The sequence below is a fragment of the Pyrus communis genome, chromosome 1, assembly GCF_963583255.1.
Source record: "Pyrus communis chromosome 1, drPyrComm1.1, whole genome shotgun sequence".
NCBI classification, from domain to species: domain Eukaryota; kingdom Viridiplantae; phylum Streptophyta; class Magnoliopsida; order Rosales; family Rosaceae; genus Pyrus; species Pyrus communis.
In genome coordinates, this window is record NC_084803.1 from 11,077,598 (window position 1) to 11,096,601 (window position 19,004).

The window sequence follows — 19,004 nt, forward strand, 5'->3', positions numbered from 1 at the left end:
TCTTCTGCCAAATCAAAAGGGGACTTATTCGAAGCACAGCATCAAGCCCAAAGGTAAATTAAGGTCTTCTCAGCCAAGATACAAACCACGTGCTTACCATTGAAGTGACAAGTGATGGAGACTAACCTATTACCAGCTAAATAACACTTTCTAGTGGCATTCCAAGTAAAAAGTTGACGACTCACTACCCTCTAAATGCTTTTGGGTAAGAACAAAGTCACAGCAATCGCGCTAATTTGTCTATAAAATGAGGAAGAGGCCCCAGAGACAAGGACACTCAACTAATCAAACAAACAAACATACAAACTCTGCTCTTAAGCCAGATTTGCATCTAGAAGTTGTAATCAGCCCAAATCTCAAATCTTTTACCAATAGTTTTCCTTAGAAAGCCTATCTTTCTCTAGTTTAAAGCTCTGCTACCTTCTAACATCGTAGTATCCATTCCCTCGTGTAAACTTATTTACCACCCATCCCTTTTTAGTATATAACCCCTGTAAACTCAAAGCGAAGTGACTGCAAGAAGTTTAACCTTGCCAGACAAGGTGAAATCTTGCCCGAAGCTCTTTGTTTGTGTTCTAAATTAGTAGATCTATTGCTTAAATGTATTCTCCAGCATGTATTCAAGTTATTTCCATCTGTTTTCCTATTTTAAGAGTCCCATTTACATCTGGATCCCTTTAGTTTAATGGATACGTTTTCATTAAAAGCAATTTAGGACCAAACAAATGATTTAAGGGGATCTAGACTCCCTTCATTCGAACATACAAGATAATGAATTAAAAGTCCTTATTTACAAGGCAAGAAAAAGAACTTGATGTGGACTTAACCCATCCACGACAATCCTTTGATAACAAGAAGTCCAAGTAACTTAGGGCGCAAGTAATCGACTTAAAACACACTTGTTCTACATCTGCTATACTGAGATAGCAGTGGCACGCCTAGCAATTAGTTAGTTTTGATTACGAGCCTCAAGGTCTGCACCTCAGGCTCCATAAATGCACCTTTCAGAACTAACTTTGTCCTCTTCTTGTAACACATCAACAAGCAAGAGCCAAATTACACATCCAAAATGCCAATCCCTTAGGGAGCTGTGCTAAGGTCCGAGGAGTCTTCCCCAGAAAAATCTTTGCCTGAACAAAATGAATAACTTTTGTCCAGCTTAAAAGTAGATGATGAATTACTTATGAAAGAGATTTATCTCGTCAACACGGATCAATATCTAACCATTAAATTGTAGAATTAAAAGGAATAAGCATTCTTCATGTATAATTTGAAGATTTTATAACTTGAACATCTGAAAGGAGATTTTCTCAAATTCTTTATGGTGTAGAAATGTACATTTGGATGGTTTTGGTACCTGAAGCCTTTCTAGACATAGTTGCAAGCTTTTCCTCCAATTCTTGCTTTACAGATGTAAGGGTGGATGCCCGGGCTTGCTCCTCTACTAATTGTTGTCTCTCTTGCTGCCCCAAGTGTGACTCTCGCTACAAGAAATTTACCACTGTTTAAACGAAGAGGCGTGGGAGACTGTAAGTGCTCTGGAAGTCGGTGAAGAAAAGATGGGGATGAGAGGATGGTAGGGGGAAAAGATAAAGTTTGTAAAGATAAATTTAATTTTATATAGATAAACTTAATTTTCAATAATTATAGTATAAAAATAAATTATTTTCAACAAGGACATTTTAGTAATCAACCTACTTTTAATTCCGATTCCAGTGAACTAGTAAACAATATATACGGAACCAATATCATTTGTATTTCGATTCCAGTTTAGTTTAGTAAACAACTTTAACAGTAATCTATTTCTGTTTCCTCCTCAATTCAATTTCCTTCAATCTAATTACGGATTAGTAAACGAGCCCTTTGGTTCCCTTAAACGAGTCATTAATTAACCTAACCAGTTAAAATAATAATTTTCATTTAGAAACGAGAGTTAAGAAACCCATGTCCTAAAAACTCATCATTCTTTTAAGAGGTCAGCATTAATCGTCCAAATGGTAAAAAAAACAATCTGATTACGGATTAATAAACGAACCATTTGGTTCCCTTAAACGAAAAGAGTCATTAATTAACCTAAACAGTCAAAATAATAATTTTCATTTAGAAACGAGAGTTAAGAAACCCATGTCCTAAAAACTCATCATTCTTTTAAGAGGTCAGCATTAATCGTCCAAATGGAAAAAAAAATTAAAAAATTAAAAAAATAAGATTAACAAAAACGTGGTCGGCAGGATTCGAACCTGCGCGGGCAAAGCCCACATGATTTCTAGTCATGCCCGATAACCACTCCGGCACGACCACAGGATGGAAGTTAGGTTACGAGTTAATTAAATAAAGAAATATGAGCTCTTAATTAATTCTATATATATTTTCAATTAATGGTGCCATTAAGAAAAGAGATCTGGTGATGATCAATATTTTAACAGTTATATTTATTTAACCAATTATTTTTTTTAACAGTTCTATTTGGAAAACAGCACAACAAGAAATAAATTTCTACTTGTTTGTTCATTTGTATGAAATTTATAGGCTTTCATGAGTTCATCTATGAATTTTCAGTGACTCTTCACATATTTAGTTTAAGTTGATTAATATTTTCATATCAAATTAAGTTGATTAATGTTAATTTCGTCTCTTTTTCAGTGAATTCGGTATAGTTTATCAATTGTTTTAAGGATGGTCCTTCCCCAGTTCTACCTAATTAAAGAATTTAGCACTAATTTCATCAAGTAGCTATGGAATTAGGAAGTTCAAATCTTCTGTACTCATTTATGTGCGGTCTCTATTACTAATTGACACGTGTTAATAAGCTTAACGATCCCCAACTTTATTTTTATAAACTTAGCACATGTCAATAATGATATCGGCCGCAGAAAAGCCATTGTACCTGATCCAGTTTCATGATTGCGAAGTTCAATTTTTTACATGTCACGGTATTGAATGCATTCATGCAACTTATATTTTTGTGTTCATTCCAGCTGTATTAAGTCTGAAGGACATAATTAGCCAAAGTTGATATAGAATTCAGTTGCTTCTATTGGAAGCCAACACCACCACAATCACGTTTTGTTTTCGAGATTTATAATTTTTATATAAATTTGAATATGACAATGATTTTTAAGTTATAAAATTTTGTTATATAATAATGGCAACTAGATCATTGTTCAAACTAATTATTTAGCCATGCATGTGACTACTAGTGCAATCTTTCTTAAATCATCCAAAGTCCAAACCAAATGCTATGCACTTCATCTTCTTCTTTTTTAGTACAACTGGCTAAACACATCTTTATTAATTGCATTGAAGATTTGCATACGTAAATTAGATCAGTTCATTATCATAGCGTGTTTATATTATTATTTTTTTAGACCAATCATATTACTCAGTATGTTAGAGTAACTTAACATATCTTTGTGTTAAAAAAAACCTACATTTTAGATCTTAATATTAATTTTGCAAATGCATCTTACGAACATGAATACATAATGTATGGAATTCTCTTTCTTTAGGGGACCCCAATCAAACAATCCGATTCAAAGAATTTCAAAACAAAGAACCAAAAACAGAGACGGATATATATAGAATTAATACAAATTACATGAATGTTGGTAGGTCTAGATCGTAACACAAACCACACAAAGCACTGCACAAATTGTGTTTCTCACAGAGCTCCCAAAATCTCAAAGACAAACTTAACAAACACTAGGATCAATCCCCATCATCAAACTCAAACTCTTCTTAGTTACAAGAAAGCTCCCATGAAAAGATACCCAAGAGCCAAACCCATGAATCCCACATTGCTCACAACTGAACCGGCACCCGAATTATCCGGTGAAGAGGCAGGCTTTATTGTCGTCTCGTTAGCGCTGCCGCTGCCCGAATGGGCCTTTGATGGTGGAGGAGCGGAAGCAGGTGCCTTGGCACCAAACAAGTCATAAGGCAAAAGCACTTTGTCCACTTGGTACACAGCAAGGGGAAACTGCTGTCTGAGTGCATTGTTGATCTGAGTCTCCACGATCCCGGTCGAAACGTTGACTTGGTTTCCGGACCCGGTGAAGTTAAGTCCGTAGGCTCCTCCGTCTTGTCCGGTGGCTTGAGTCCTAACGGGGTTTGACACCGTTAAGAGGCTGGCCAACGTGTAGTATTTGGGGAGGACATGGTAGAGGACGAGGGAGACTTGCTGTTGCGTGTCGAGGTTGTTCACGGTGCCGGCTTTGAGGTTGTCGAAGGCGTTGTCGGTGGGGGCGAAGACGGTGAGGCCCTCGGTGGAGCTGTTGAGCTGGTTGGTGATTTGGTTGGCTACTTGGGTTGAGATGAGGAGGCGGATGAAGGTGGAGTACTGGCCGTTTTTGTCGAGGAGGCCGGTTAAGTTGAGGGGGCCGGCGGGGCTTGGGGCAGGGGCGGTTTGGGCTTGGGTGTGGGAAATGAGGAGGAGGAGGACGGTGGCTGCCGTGAGGAGGAGGGAGGAGGAAGGTGTGGAAGCCATGATAGGTGTGAGGATATGGGGTGCTGCGTAGTGTAGTGGGATAAGCTTATAAGGTATGGGATCGGGTGTGAGTGAGAGAGCCTTCGTTGGCATGAGCTGGCGTGGCTCTGGTAGGAGACTAAATAAATCAAAACAAGCAACGGCTCCTAACTCAGCTAGTTAGAAAATCAGATAATTTTATTCCAATCTTTGAAAAAAAATTACTTTTAGCATAAAACCGGGCACAAGATTAAAAATTAACTCTAATCTTTGACATTTATTATTTGAATACTAATTAGGTTGTATTAATCATTGAGCTTTTTGTGTTTAGGTTATATATTGATTTTTATAAACAACAAAAATGTTATTTATCATTGATAATTATTATTAGTTTTCTCATAAAAAGAAAAGTCATATATTATCATTTATTTTTTATTGTGCGTGAATTTCTTCATATATATGTATATATGCATATTACGTACCTATGTATGTACTATAGTTACGTACCAAGACACTTGTATCAAAATTTATGTATTCGTACCGATATTTCCATACCTATGAGTTTTTTAAATAATTTTTATCTATTAATATGATTGGAGAAAACGAAATAAATTAATTTAATTATATGTATTGTTGTTGACTTTTATTTAATTATAAGAATTTCAATTTTGAATAATTTTTATCTATTAATATGATTGGAGAAAATAATTTCTTTCTTTTTTGTCAAAGATGAGGAGAGAATTTCTGATTGTGAGTTTACAAATAATAAATGTGCTATAAATACTTAAATGTGGTGAGTTTCAATAATAGGGACTTGAATTAGATTTAGAAACCATTCAGATTAAAATATAAAAAGAATATTAGTTAAACCTTAAAATCTAAAAGCCCTTATTAATATGATTGTAAATGAGAGGTCTTAGGTTCAATTCTCGCCAAATACGAATTTGAACCACATTATTGTTAGCCCCATCATAAGGCTAAGCTCAACCCCCCCCCCCCTTAGGCCATCTCCAACCGAGGGCTGGCCAGAAAGCTCGTTTTAACTCTCTGGCCCTCTAAGAAATTAATATTTTAATGAACAGTATATAGCCATATTTGCCTCCGTCTCCAACGGAGGGCCATAGAGTCAAACATAATTTATTATTTAAATCTGAAAACTACAACAACTTAAATTTAAAAACTACAACGGTAACTGGTCCAAAAAACCAAAAAAACTAGAACTTAAATTTAATGAATGGTTTAGGTATTTATAGGGAAAAAAAATTAGAATTTTCAAGAATTTAAAAAAAAAAATTGGCCCAAAAAACCAAAAAACAAAAAAAAAATTTGAATACAACGGCTAGCTGACTAGCCGTCGTATTCAAATTTTTTTTTTAAGCAATCATGTCGGTTATAACCGATAGGATTGCTCTATATTCTGGCCAGCCCTTTCCAATTCCGTGGGCTCTCTCGAATTTCACAGCCCTCTGGCCTAACCCTCAGTTGGAGACAGTTTTCGGGCTATTTCGGCCCTCTGGACCCTTCGGTTGGAGATGGTCTTAGTCCTTCTTAGTGTAGATAATATCGTTTATTAAATTATGAGTTCGATTTCTCTTTGTCACGTTATTTGTATAAAAGAAAAATTAAGACAAACATAAACGAAATTATGTTTGGACTCTTTGGAGATGAGCAAGTAATTTTCACTCTTTTTTTTTCATCGCCTTTGTTTATATTTGCTTATTAATTCTCGTTTGACTTGTATCATCTAGATGATAGGAATAAACATAACAATGGGAATGAGACAAAATAGGTGTGTAGAAATTACTTCACGGGAAAACGAGATAAATCTTTCTCTTAAAAAATCAAATTGAAGTCACTTAGTACTACAGTCTAGTGATATTCCTCTTTATTTGTAAGTGAGAGGTTTTAGGTTCGATTCTCGTCAAATGAGAATCTGAACCACATTATTGCTAGCCTATTGTGAGACTAAGTTCATCCCTCTCTCTTAGTATATATAATATCGTTTGCTAAAAAAAAAATCAAATTGAAGATATAAATTAAGCAAATAGATTAGCGTATTGCCATATTGAATTCACCGAACAGCCCAACTAACACTTATTTGCTGAGTCTGATTTGGTGCCTTCGGATGGAGAGAGTTGACTAATTGAAATCCTGAAATCCTACTCAGCCAGAATAAGTTGAGGGAGGCACATCAGTATGTGTGATATGACCAAAGTCTCTCTTGTGTTTGAACAATTTGCACTCAATTTTCAAAAAGATGGACTGATACGGTGTCAATAATTTGTCGTTAAAATTAAAAGAAAACTCACGAAAAGTTAAAAAAATTTAGTTTTAATGAAAAAAATGATAAATAAAGGTGTAGTAAATAGTACCAAAAAAAATTAAAAATATGATTTTTCGTTAAAAATGAATAGTACTAGAAGTATTTCGTTAAAATTCTCTAAAATTAATAGATAACATAAAAGTATTCAAATATGTTGACGTGTATTGATACATTATCAATATTATTAGGGTATTACAAATATCAATCTTACCTATTGAAAACCCGACATTTAATAAATATTTACTACACCCAGTGTATACCAGATTTGAATAAAAAAACAAAATGAAGTCCTTTTTTAACAGTAACAGGTGCTGGTCGATGATCACTAAATACTACAATCTAGTAATATTATTTTTTATTTATAAATAAGAGATTTTAGGTTTGATTCTCGTCAAATAAGAGTTTAAATCATATTATTGTTAGTCTATTATGAGGCTAAACACATTTTCTCTTCATTACAGTACATAATATTATTTGTTCAAAAAAAAAAAAAAAAACCCGAATTAAGAAAAAATAAAACTCGATTGAGTCAACAAAGTACTGTAATTGAGTTTGTCTGCATTCTTTCATATATTAGTCAAAACTAAAGAGACGAAAAGGTATAATCATACATGTGATCGGTTTGTCAGCCTGGCGTTGAACATGGCATGTGGCAATGTGGGATTCCACTAATTAATAACAACTGTTTGAATCTGGTTTCACCATACAGCCCACCTAACAATTTGGAGAGGAAGAGGAAATATAATGCATGATTTGTATGATTTTACGAGGATGATTTTTAAATTTGTAATTAAAAAAAAAAGTGACTGGTTAGCATCTTATTAAGCTACTGATTGGTTAGCGCTTAAACACACTTATATACATATATTCAATATGATGGTTGTACTTTGGCATCAAGATGATCCCAGGACCACCTAGAGGCCAGGAAACAAGCATGTGAAGATCATCCAATGGCTCTCCGAATGTTTGGTACATATATCTTTTTGTGCTCACTAAGCGTTTGATGTAATATCTGCTAAGCATATATTGGCAAGTTGCATCAACAAACGCTCTCTATAACACTCATCGTATTGTTTCAGCAAATGTCAATATTTGTTGACATATAGACAATAGATATCGACATTTGTACACTTTTTACTAAGTTTCTATCTAAAAACTTGAACCTTTAACATTAGGACCCCAAAAAATTCAAATCCTAAATCTGCCGGTGTGTATATATGTATACTATGTACAACTTTCAAGTAGTCCCATCAATTATGCATTCATTCATATAAATATTTTTGTAGCATTGTACCAACTCTGCCTTCATATTCTAGAATTGTGTAGCTGCTGCCCTTTCATGTTCTATACAGGTAGAGAGGATCATACTCAATCATAACAGACATATAATAACAAACATATTTCTGTCTCAATCCATAAAATCAATGGTCAAATTACATTTCACCTCCTACATGCTGACTCAAAATTAGATTTATTGCAATGTTAACTTCCGTCACGTAATGTGTTACTTAGATTTTCGCTGATCTAGAAGCCAAGAGTACGTCACGTGGATGAAAAGCCAATATAAAAGAAATAGTGTTATTTAGACATAAAAAAGAATAATCACATTACTATCGGAATGAGTCCCATATATGCGAGACATTTGTATTAGAGCGGGAGCCAGCAATGTTGCCAGTTTTACATCTTGAAAAATTCATACAAATATATTGGAAAATGATTTCCGCATACACCGTATTTATTTATGTCCATAGATTGTTGGATCATTATTCATCTTGGATTAGGGCTTGAATGGTTATGGGCGTGGGCAAGCTAAAACCCAATGGGCTACCAAATCATTTATAAAAGCCCGTTTTATTACATCTTACCAAAAACAAAAGGCCCATTTCATATTATAAGACAAGAAAGTGAAACACAGGGTTTTAGGCTTGGACAAGGTTTAAGGATCTGCCCTCTGTTCTCTGCCAAATGCTAGTTTCCGATTACAATCGGCGGTTTGTCAGTTTCCCATGATTACCCGCCAACTGAATTTCAAAGCCCTCCATCGAATACCTAACCAACGGTTTCCGACATGCTCTAACTTCCACTCATTCAAACATGAGCACCAACTGTTCGACCAAAATCGCCAACCAAACGCAGCAGCATCGGTTAACCACGCTATGCTCAACAACTTACACAGAAACCTTCCACGTCGAGCCCTCGGCGTCTTCAGAGAGCAGTTTCAGTTATGTTCGTCACAGAATATCGATGAAGTTACCCTTACCCTTGCTGTCAAGGCTTGTCAAGGGGACCTCAAACCCGGGTGCCAAATTCACGGGTTTGCGGTTTCTTCTGGGTTTGCTTCTTATGTTACGGTTTTGAATTCCTTGATGAGTATGTACACTAAAGCTGGAGAGTTTGATAGTGCGTTATTTATCTTTGAGAGGATGTGTTTTAAGGATATAGTTTCTTGGAATACAATTCTTTCGGGGTTCAGGTCGAGTGAGGGTGCATTGAGTTTTGCTCTTAGGATGAACTTGAATGGAGTTGTTTTTGATCCGGTGACTTATACAACCGTACTTTCCTTTTGTGCGGAGCATGAGGACTTTCTGTTTGGATGGCAGCTTCATTCTCTCATATTTAAGTCTGGTTTGGATTGTGAAGTTTTTGTTGGGAATGCACTCATAAGTATGTATTCAAGGCAGAGACATCTAATAGAAGCTAGGAGCGTGTTTGATGAAATGCGGAATAAGGATCTGGTTTCATGGAATGCAATACTATCAGGTTATTCGCAAGAAGGAAATCACGGGCTTGAAGCGGTTTTGGCCTTTATTGAGATGATGAGAGAAGGGGTGGAGTTAGATCATGTCTCATTTACTAGTGCTGTTTCAGCTTGCGGTCATGAACAGAGTTTAGGACTCGGGAAACAGATACATGGCGTGACTATAAAATCAGGATACGGAAAGCATGTTTCAGTTTGTAATGTATTGATCTCGACATATTCAAAGTGTGAGGATACTGAAGATGCAAAATTGGTGTTTCAGTACACAAACGATCGCAATGTAGTTTCTTGGACGACTATGATTTCTATAGACGAAGAAGATGCCATCTCTCTGTTTAATGAAATGAGACTGGATGGAGTATATCCAAATGATGTTACATATGTTGGGCTAATCCATGCTGTAACGATTGGGAAGCAGGTGGAAGAAGGCCGAATGATTCACGGATTTTGCATAAAGACTGGATTTTTGTCTAAGGATAATGTTTGCAACAGCTTTATCACAATGTATGCTAAGTTTGAGTCCATGCAGGACTCCATCAAAGTTTTCGAGGAGTTGGAATGCAGAGAAATCATATCGTGGAACGCTTTGATTTCAGGGTATGCTCAGAACCGGCTGTGCCAGGATGCTCTCAAAACATTCTTGGTAGCAACTATGGAGGCGACGCCAAACAATTACACATTTGGCAGTGTCTTGAGCGCAATCGGCGATGCTCACGATATATCTCTGAAGTATGGCCAACGATGCCACTCATTTTTAATCAAACTTGGATCAGTCACTGACCCGATCATCGCAGGTGCTCTTCTTGACATGTATGCAAAGCGAGGAAGTATTAGTGAGTCCGAAAGAGTTTTCAGCGAAACGCCTCACAAAAGTCAGTTTGCTTGGACTGCAATAATATCTGCATATGCTGCGCATGGAGACTGTGACTCAGTAATAGAATTGTTCGAGGAGATGGTAAGAGAAGGGGTGAAACCCGATTCAATCACGTTTCTTTCTGTACTAGCTGCCTGCAGCAGAAAGGGAATGGTTGAGACCGGGCGTCATCTCTTTCACTCAATGATCAAAGAGTATCAGATTGAGCCATCTCCTCAGCATTATTCAAGCATGGTGGACATGTTGGGGCGGGCAGGGAAACTGGAGGAAGCGGAGGAGTTGATCAGTCAGATGCCAGGACAGCCAGGGTTTTCACTGCTGCAAAGCCTGCTCGGGGCATGCAGGATACACGGGAATGTGGAGATGGGTGAGAGAGTATCCAGCGCGCTGATGGGATTGGAACCGACGGAGTCAGGTGCTTACGTGCAGATGTCAAACTTGTATGCTGAGAAAGGGGACTGGGAAATGGTGGCGAAAGTACGGAAAGGGATGAGAGATAGGGGAGTGAGAAAGGAAGTTGGGTTTAGCTGGGTGGACACTGGTGGTGGTGATGCTGCTGATGGTTCCTTGTCTTTGCATCCGTTTTCATCGGGCGATACGTCTCACCCGCTTTCCGAAGAGATTTGGAGAATGGCGAAATGCTTAGGATTGGAGATGAAAGTTTTGAGGGAGAATGTGTGGGAGATGAACTCACTGACTGTGAGGGCTTTGAATATGTACATGTGAAACATTTGAGGCCAAAGCAACTCATGATTGTGTACTCTAATTATTCTTTTGTAGCAAAAGTTTAAAGAAAAAGGAGAGGGAAATTCATCTTTAAGATAACATATATCTTGGACAGTCTTTGAAGCATTTTAGCGGTGCCAATTGCTCGTGTTCACTTTTATTTATTTATATCTAGGTCGTGTTCGTATCAATGCATAGATAAATCAATACGAAAGACAATATAATTAATATTAAAATATATAATAATTCATAGTACTAATCTGATTAAGATTTTTTTTTCTTTTTTTTTGTGTGAATGATTATGCAATCTACTCTTTCCGAGTATATCACCAACTGCGCCTGCGAAGGCCACATGATTTCCACATGTAGGTGTTTTCTCTCGAATTGTAGCAAGGATTCTTGAAATTTTCAACTTTGATTACTTGAAATTACTAATTTAACACCTACATTTTTTACAATGATTGTGTACAAGATCGCGAAAAACTTTGATAGGACTACCTAGCTAAAACAGCAAGAGAGACCAGCGTGTGGTCACATAAGAACATTAAGGAAGCACCCTACTTTTATGATAAGTGGCCTACTAGATGACGCTGTTTGATACCGCTACCCGAAGTTTTCACAGAAGTTTTTTTTTTTTTTTTTTTTTTTTTTTTGGGTAAAATTGCTAGTTTTCACAGAAGTTTTAGTGCTTCTTTGAACCAAATTACAGCACTGACTCTGATAAGCGACCTTCAACAAGTTGTAATTGTGTTCACGAGTCCACAAGCATTAGGTAAAATTTTGGGAAATTCAATTGCCCTAAACCCAAGACCTTTGATAGGGAGTGTTCTTACTTGAGCTCTATTTGAACCCAGAAATGTTCGGCAACAACGGTTTTTAACTAAAAATAGCCTCTAGCGAGGGAGCTCATTCAGCCGAAAGAGCCCGACAATCAACTACCAAATAAACACAGAAGAGTAAAGCATTACTAATGATCTCTCTGAAATAGCAACCGAAGAACAAGGCAATCACTCAACGCAAGTTGTTACATAAGCTTGTACTTAACAGCAACACTCATCTCGAATTCATCCAAGTATATTTCAGATTCAAGCTTGCCTAGCAGTTCATTAAAAACAAAACTTTTAGTACAAAGTCAACATTAAAGGATTTCCTAGTACACAACAACTCCAGTCAAAGCCTCTGAAGGCTCTCGCTACAGTCCGAGAGGCCCATCACACCGAGTATGCACTCCGAAATGGTTTAGATAAGGAGCTTCTCGATGGCATCCTGAATTTTTACATATACGATGTTCAGAATACAGAACCAAATCCAAAATTGTAGATTAAAACTAGACTGAAGAGTACCTTGAGTTGTTGTATTTGTGACTTCAATTGACTTCCCTCGTTTGTTGTCACAGAGGCGGCAATGACAGGTCTTGTGACACCGCATGCTCGTCCAAGTGCTTGCTTCGAAGGAACAAACACATAGGGCACATTCTGCACAAATTCAAGTAGACTGTTTATAACATGTTGTGTACTAGTTCATCATACCTGAGTCTCTAGGGGAGAAGCAGCAAATAAAAGGGTTTTAAATTTCCAGTACAAAATGAAACAGACACAATATTTAGAGTGCGCTACTGTCTCGAGGCATGGTGTTACGTTTCTATAACCACGTGATGCTTATTAATAACAGTGTTGCATATGAAATGTGTACAATCTAAAACAAAACAGACATAAGATTTTAGTGCATCAATTCAAAGCCGTAGAACACAGCCACAAGCACCAACCAAACGTATATAGTAAATGTGTCTGGTTTGGGTACAAATATCAACGCCTACTACAAAAATGGAACATCAAATAATTTGGAAACTACACGAACCACCTCAACTGACGAAAAGCCAACTATCAAGTCTTAAAAGGTTGTCGTACATGGGATGTGTACATTCTAAAACGAAACAGTCATATGATCTTTGGTGCCTCGATGTAAAGCCGTTGAACACAGCCCAACCAACAGATGTAAATAAAATCAGTGATGCCTACTAGAAAACTGGAAAATCAAACACTTCGGAAACTACACAAACCAACTCAACTGACAAATAATACGCCAACTATCGAACCAAAATAGAAACATTTTATCCAAAAAGTGTAGAAAAACAAACAACAAAGGCACTTGAATATGTCACTGAACTACCCCCATATGAGAATCAACACTATCCCAATCAACCAACCAAAAATTCCAACTCACAAACAAATAATAAAGCATTCAGAATACGAAAAACTCAGCCCCAGAGAAAGAGTACCTTATCCTCAGCCAACAGGGGAAGGTGAAGAAGAATCTCCAGAGGCTCAGTATCCGCCGCCATCACTATAAACTCCGAAATACCCCTGTTCAAGGTTTTAGTTGCTGAAAAGAATCACAACCCAAATATCAAATTCCAAGTCCCAAATTTGACACGAAAACAATAAAAAAAATGGATTAAAAAGAAGCAGCATTCGGGTGAGTACCTTCATTCGCGCCCTTTTTGAGCTGCTTGTAGTTAGCAGCTTGCTGAACCAGGTCGAGTATGGTGATCGTCAGCTGCGCGTCGGCCAACGGGTACGCCTTCGGGTTCACTGCCTCTCCGGTCTGCATTTACAGTCAAACACAAACAAATTAGCAATTCATAAACCCTAATCGATCGATCGAAAACCCTAAGAGAAGAACAGAGATGAAGAACGAGAGGGTACCATTGTGTGTCGTCGTCGATTCCGAGGTGCAGAGAGGCTAGGGTTTTTGTTGCGCACCAAATTAGGGTTTAAGGAGGAGAGCGTTTACGCCTACTGCGGGGATATTTATAGAGGAGATTTCTGGGCCGCCGTCGTTTATACCGAGCAAAATGCACTTGGGTTTGACGGCCCGTTATGAAACATTGGGCTAATCCCTTGTTGATTTTGGACCGGTCCATATTTTTAGGTCCATTTTAATTGTATTTTATAATAAATTAAGCGAATGAACACTTCGAGAACTGTAAGACTTGTTTGTAAATGTTTTTAAAATGACCAAAAGTACTAAGCTTTTTCCTGGAAGTACTTTAAGTGCTTTTCAGGATTCACTTGCGTTTTTACTAGGGATTGATTCTAAAAACATTTTCACCAAAACCGTTTCCAATATTTTTTACACTAAATGATGGGGGAGTCGGCTAAATTTTATAATGGATTAATAATAATGTGGTTTAAATTTATCTTTTACAAGAAACAATAATCAAATTAATCCATATAGAAAGAGCAATTGGTCGAGTATTTTTAAGGAAAAATGTTTCGACAAACTTACAAAGTAAGACAACTCTCACATAAAATAGATTAACGTGTGGTTGTGACTCCTATCAAACTCGAGAGAGGATTCTTGCTAGGTTCTCTTTGTGAGGATTCCAAAGATCCTCCAATCATATATGTTCACTGTACATCGTGCGGCCAATTTTCGTTAGGTATTGTTTATATTTAATTTTAAATAAAAAAATTTTACAATAATTTCTGATCACACAATGTACGATAACGGATGTGATTTGAGAATTCTGATATCCTCACAAAGAGAATCCAACGAGAATTCTCACTCATAAATCTCATGATGTTTCATGATTTTGTGAAATGTGTAATAAGGATAGAGAATGGGTTGAGTTATTGAATTTTTTTTTTTTTTTTCATTTTTCTTGGGAAAATTTTATTTAATCTTATCTAACCTATTTTTACACCCAACTTACTTTTTGCACCCATTTAATTTTTAACTAAACTATTAATATCTTTTTAAATCCAAATTTAATACATAATATACCTCTATAAACCCAATTCAATATGTGGATTTATTTTTACTTCCATTGGACATCAGTGATTGTCGGTCTTTGTCCCTGTTATGCTCTGCTCTGCAAAGCTAATAACTTTCCTCTGCATACAGCTAGCCAGCCTTGGTTTTTGGGGCAATGGCTGGGTAAAGTATCAATGTGTCGTCATGATTTGTTTCTACTAGGCTTGTTTGTGAGTTGCAAAACCTTAAGGGTTGAGGGTGTAATTTCCGTAATGCTTGCGTTATTAAAAGAACAAAAATTAAGCTTTCATAAGATCTATAATGCAGATTCATTTTGTTGCATTGCACAAGGAAATTAGATATGTACTGATTGGAACTGGAGCTGATCCTCGAGCATTGATGCCATCAGCTGGACGTTTTGTTCCTCATCTGCCAATTTGCTAGTAATGTTTTTTAACATTTACTTGCTCCAGAACATAGAATGTTTAACACAAACCCAGATAGGGAACAAGAATTTCTGAGTGAGTTACTACTGTGATATTTGGTAGCAATGAATAATGCCGTGGGGTGTGTTTGTAATGGTAATTCCCCAAGTAAAAGGGTAGTTATGCCCTGTTAGGCAAACTATTGTGATATTTGGTAGCAATGAAAATCAAATGAGATGTTATTTGTAAGAAAATTTGAATTGATACTTGTATTAACGAATGAGATTACAAAAATGAAGAACACAGATGCCAATTCATAAATTGCAGTCAAACGAACAAAAAATTCATAAATTGAGTCATACCTAGGTTGGACGATTCAAAACTTCAAAATCATCATCCATCATTAGAAAAAACTTATTTTTCTCTATGAGAACTATTAGGGTTTTAGCTAGAATGAACGTAGGATAAACAAAAAGTGATCGTAGAGTTTAATTATAGTATTTGGATTTATTGATAAATTTGAGTTTTATTATTAATTTCATTTTGTACTTAATAATAATTATGCAATAGAGTAAAATAGACAATTAATATTTAAAATTTATATTAAGTGTAAAAAAATGTTAAATGAGTTTACATAAAATTTCCCTTTTTCTTATTTCCTCTTTTTTTTTTTACCCAAAAAGAAAAATGTGATTTGGCTGTACGTGTCCAGGTGGCGAAAGATGATTTGATAGGTGGCAAACACCACAGTCATTGTCTGAATCCAACTACGAAATTCTAGTTCCTCTGCGAGCAGGCAACGGCATTGAATTTACAATTTACACCCCGTAATCTCTCTGTTTTCGTAGTTGTTCAGAAATCAGAAGCAATGGGGGTGGTTCGGGGAGACCCTGGACTCCATCAAGTCCATTCAGATCAGACAAGCTCTCTCCCAAGCCCTCACTATCGGTCCGTATATGTATACCACACATTTAAATATCTATGTGTGTGTCCATGCATATATGTTTCAGTGGTTTTTTTGGGGGTTTCAAGTGGCTTTTTTTGGGTGTCATTGAAAGATTGCAGCAGCTAAAGTGTTTGACGTAATGTTTCAGGCTTGATTGTGACGTCGGCATTGATTATTTGGAAGGGGTTGATATGTATGACTGGGAGTGAATCGCCTGTGGTGGTTGTACTATCTGAAAGCATGGAGCCTGGCTTTGCAAGGGTGAGTTGAGCTCACTTGCTTTGTAAAAGTTCTGTTTTTTTTTTTTCAATACCCATGATTTTTATGTGTTTTAAGCCTTTTATTTTAGTCCAGAAGTGTCAATCAATCATGTTTCAATAAAAAAGTTCAGGGATTTAAGTTAAATTTGGCATGTAGATTGTGCATTTTACTTGGTTTGAACAATTACTCACTGTGTTTTATAACTGAAAGTTTACAAGTGATACCACAGTAACATGGTTCTAGAAGGAAGAGTTGCATCAACTGGGGCAACAAGGACCATTCCTAAACCCTTCTTGATCTAGTAATGGTGCTTCATTAAACATGTCAATACTGAAACTTGAAACGACCCGAAATCAAGAAACATTCTCCCATTGAATGAATCAACATATCCGCTAGGCCTCGTAGCACCTCAATCTCAAGGGAAATACCACTATACTAGTACATTCGTATATATACTGTTTGATAGAATATTGTATACAGTTGCGCCTTTTAATTTAGTATGTGGCGTGCTTAACTGTTACACTGACCCATCTTGCTTTTCATTTAAGTTTTGGTGTATCTCATAGTACCATTGAATATGCACAAAAATTTCATTTGCTCTTTTTCACTTGTTTGCTGACATGATGATGTCTTTCAGGGTGACATTTTGTTCTTGCGTATGAGCAAGGATCCCATTCGGGCAGGAGAAATCGTGGTGTTTAATGTGGATGTATGTCCTCTTTTATGTTATTCCTCTTGTGGTTCATTCATTTTAAATTTTCTTACATGTCCAGTCCATGAATACGAGCATCATTTAGTATCACATGTTTGTTATTATTTTCATTTTTTTCTGAAATTTTTTGGACCAAGCTTTGGATGATTAGCGTTCACTGCTGGAAGTGGTGCGGCATCAATGGTAATTCTAAAAGTGTCAAGAAATTCTTTGGTTCATTGGTATAGAGCATCTGTTTTGACAGAGAAGAATGGCACTGGGCAGTATCGCAGCTCTGAAATTCAGTTTCTAATTATTGGGCTGCTTTTCAATTTAACAATGATTCCAAATGTACTTTTTTGGCCAGGCCACTGGCTTATGTATGTCTTTGGTTGTGTTTGTAGTTTGTACTGCTGCTTACATATCTTTTGCTTGTTCTCCAGGGACGTGATATTCGAATTGTTCATCGAGTAATTAAGGTAAGAAATAAGGATCATGGGTGAATATTAATATCTGGATGAAACTAACCGTCTGAGCAAAAGGGGTGCCCTGGGACATCATAGCATATCCTTTCATCTTGGTTGAATCTGTTTAATGCTAATGACCATTTTCTGTTAGGTTCATGAGCAGAAAGATACCGGAGAAGTATATGTCCTCACAAAAGGTACTATTTTGTTTATAAACAGATTGATTAGACCATTTTAATCTTTGTGTTGCTGTCGCTTGTTCCCAGTAAATTATTTAAAGTTCAGCTGTTCATATAACTTATAAAGAAGGGAAGTGAAGCAAAACCTTGAAGTCATTAGATGACGGCATAATTGCGCTTGCATGTGATAAAGTTAGAGGATTCAAATATGTTTTGATCACTTGTGATGCGTGCTTAAGATGTATGATTAGTAACAGTGGCTTCGTTTGCTATTTTGCAGGAGACAATAACGATGACGATGACAGAAGCCTGTATGCTCGGGGCCGGCGATGGTTGCACAGACGCCATAGCATGGGGAGAGCTGTTGGGTATTCTTCTTTCATATTTTCAAATTCTGTGATTGCTCGGTGATTGCCTCTTTGCCTCTTTGCCTTTACCATATTATCAAACCTTCTGTGATTGCTCGGTGTTGTCCTTGAAAAGAAAAGGTTTCACCATAAGCAGAATGTGGTCATTTTCTGCCATGTATACATATAAAAAATACGTACTCGTCAATATACATGCATTGCGTATTTACGCACATTTTTTGTTTCCCTGCAGGTTTTTGCCTGATGTTGGCTGGGTGACAATTATCATGACAGAAAAACCAATAATCAAGGTTTGCTTTTGTTATAATTCAGAACATGTGTCTCCTTGTGTGTATCTTACACATCCTTAACTTAAGTTGCAGACATTCTTCAGATATGCTTCTAATCGTGCATTGTTACTCACTCAGAAACGTAATTTTATATAACGCGTTGGCGGAATCTCTTGTTATTCGATTAGAACGTAAGCGTTGTTTTGCAGTAATATCGTGTGTTTCTTTCTTGCAGTACATTCTCATAGGGGCGCTGGGATTGCTGGTCATAACCTCCAAGGATTAGGGATAGCCAGATACTAGAGAGAGAGAGAGAGAGAGAGAGAGTATCGTAGTAAGGCATCACACCAATAATAAAACAATGTTGCAATCAATGGCTCAATGAACACCTTCTTCATTTTTTGAAATTAAACGAGAGGGAATGCGGAGTCAAATTCTTGTCACGAGTGAGGGGCGTTTGGGACCGCTTTGGTAAGAAGCACTTCCGCTCATAAGC

At 36.8% G+C, this 19,004-nt stretch overlaps 4 protein-coding genes and 1 non-coding gene across 5 annotated transcripts; 2 read left to right on the plus strand and 3 right to left on the minus strand.

Moving 5' to 3' along the window:
* Nucleotides 1-2,219: 2,219 nt before the first annotated feature.
* Nucleotides 2,220-2,301, minus strand: TRNAS-AGA (transfer RNA serine (anticodon AGA)). Its single transcript has one exon. It is a non-coding gene; the product is annotated as a tRNA-Ser (tRNA).
* A 1,233-nt stretch (nucleotides 2,302-3,534) lies between these two features.
* Nucleotides 3,535-4,492, minus strand: LOC137729112 (fasciclin-like arabinogalactan protein 13). The gene has a single exon (XM_068467946.1). The coding sequence runs from the start codon at nucleotides 4,484-4,486 to the stop codon at nucleotides 3,743-3,745; it is 744 nt and encodes a 247-aa protein (XP_068324047.1). The 5' UTR covers nucleotides 4,487-4,492; the 3' UTR covers nucleotides 3,535-3,742.
* A 4,208-nt stretch (nucleotides 4,493-8,700) lies between these two features.
* Nucleotides 8,701-11,239, plus strand: LOC137718776 (pentatricopeptide repeat-containing protein At4g32430, mitochondrial). The gene has a single exon (XM_068458313.1). The coding sequence runs from the start codon at nucleotides 8,795-8,797 to the stop codon at nucleotides 11,144-11,146; it is 2,352 nt and encodes a 783-aa protein (XP_068314414.1). The 5' UTR covers nucleotides 8,701-8,794; the 3' UTR covers nucleotides 11,147-11,239.
* An 864-nt stretch (nucleotides 11,240-12,103) lies between these two features.
* LOC137735793 (uncharacterized) lies at nucleotides 12,104-13,934 on the minus strand. Its single transcript, XM_068475216.1, has 5 exons — nucleotides 13,852-13,934; nucleotides 13,630-13,750; nucleotides 13,425-13,528; nucleotides 12,490-12,621; nucleotides 12,104-12,412 (listed from the first exon to the last, which is right to left on the minus strand). Exons 1-5 carry the CDS (start codon nucleotides 13,852-13,854, stop codon nucleotides 12,386-12,388), a joined length of 387 nt encoding a protein of 128 aa, XP_068331317.1. The 5' UTR covers nucleotides 13,855-13,934; the 3' UTR covers nucleotides 12,104-12,385.
* A 1,525-nt stretch (nucleotides 13,935-15,459) lies between these two features.
* On the plus strand, nucleotides 15,460-18,999 carry LOC137743059 (uncharacterized). Its single transcript, XM_068483003.1, has 9 exons — nucleotides 15,460-15,483; nucleotides 16,176-16,275; nucleotides 16,422-16,534; nucleotides 17,172-17,243; nucleotides 17,669-17,704; nucleotides 17,844-17,889; nucleotides 18,152-18,239; nucleotides 18,472-18,529; nucleotides 18,744-18,999. The coding sequence occupies exons 1-9, from the start codon at nucleotides 15,460-15,462 to the stop codon at nucleotides 18,792-18,794; spliced, it is 588 nt and encodes a 195-aa protein (XP_068339104.1). The 3' UTR covers nucleotides 18,795-18,999.
* Nucleotides 19,000-19,004: the final 5 nt, after the last annotated feature.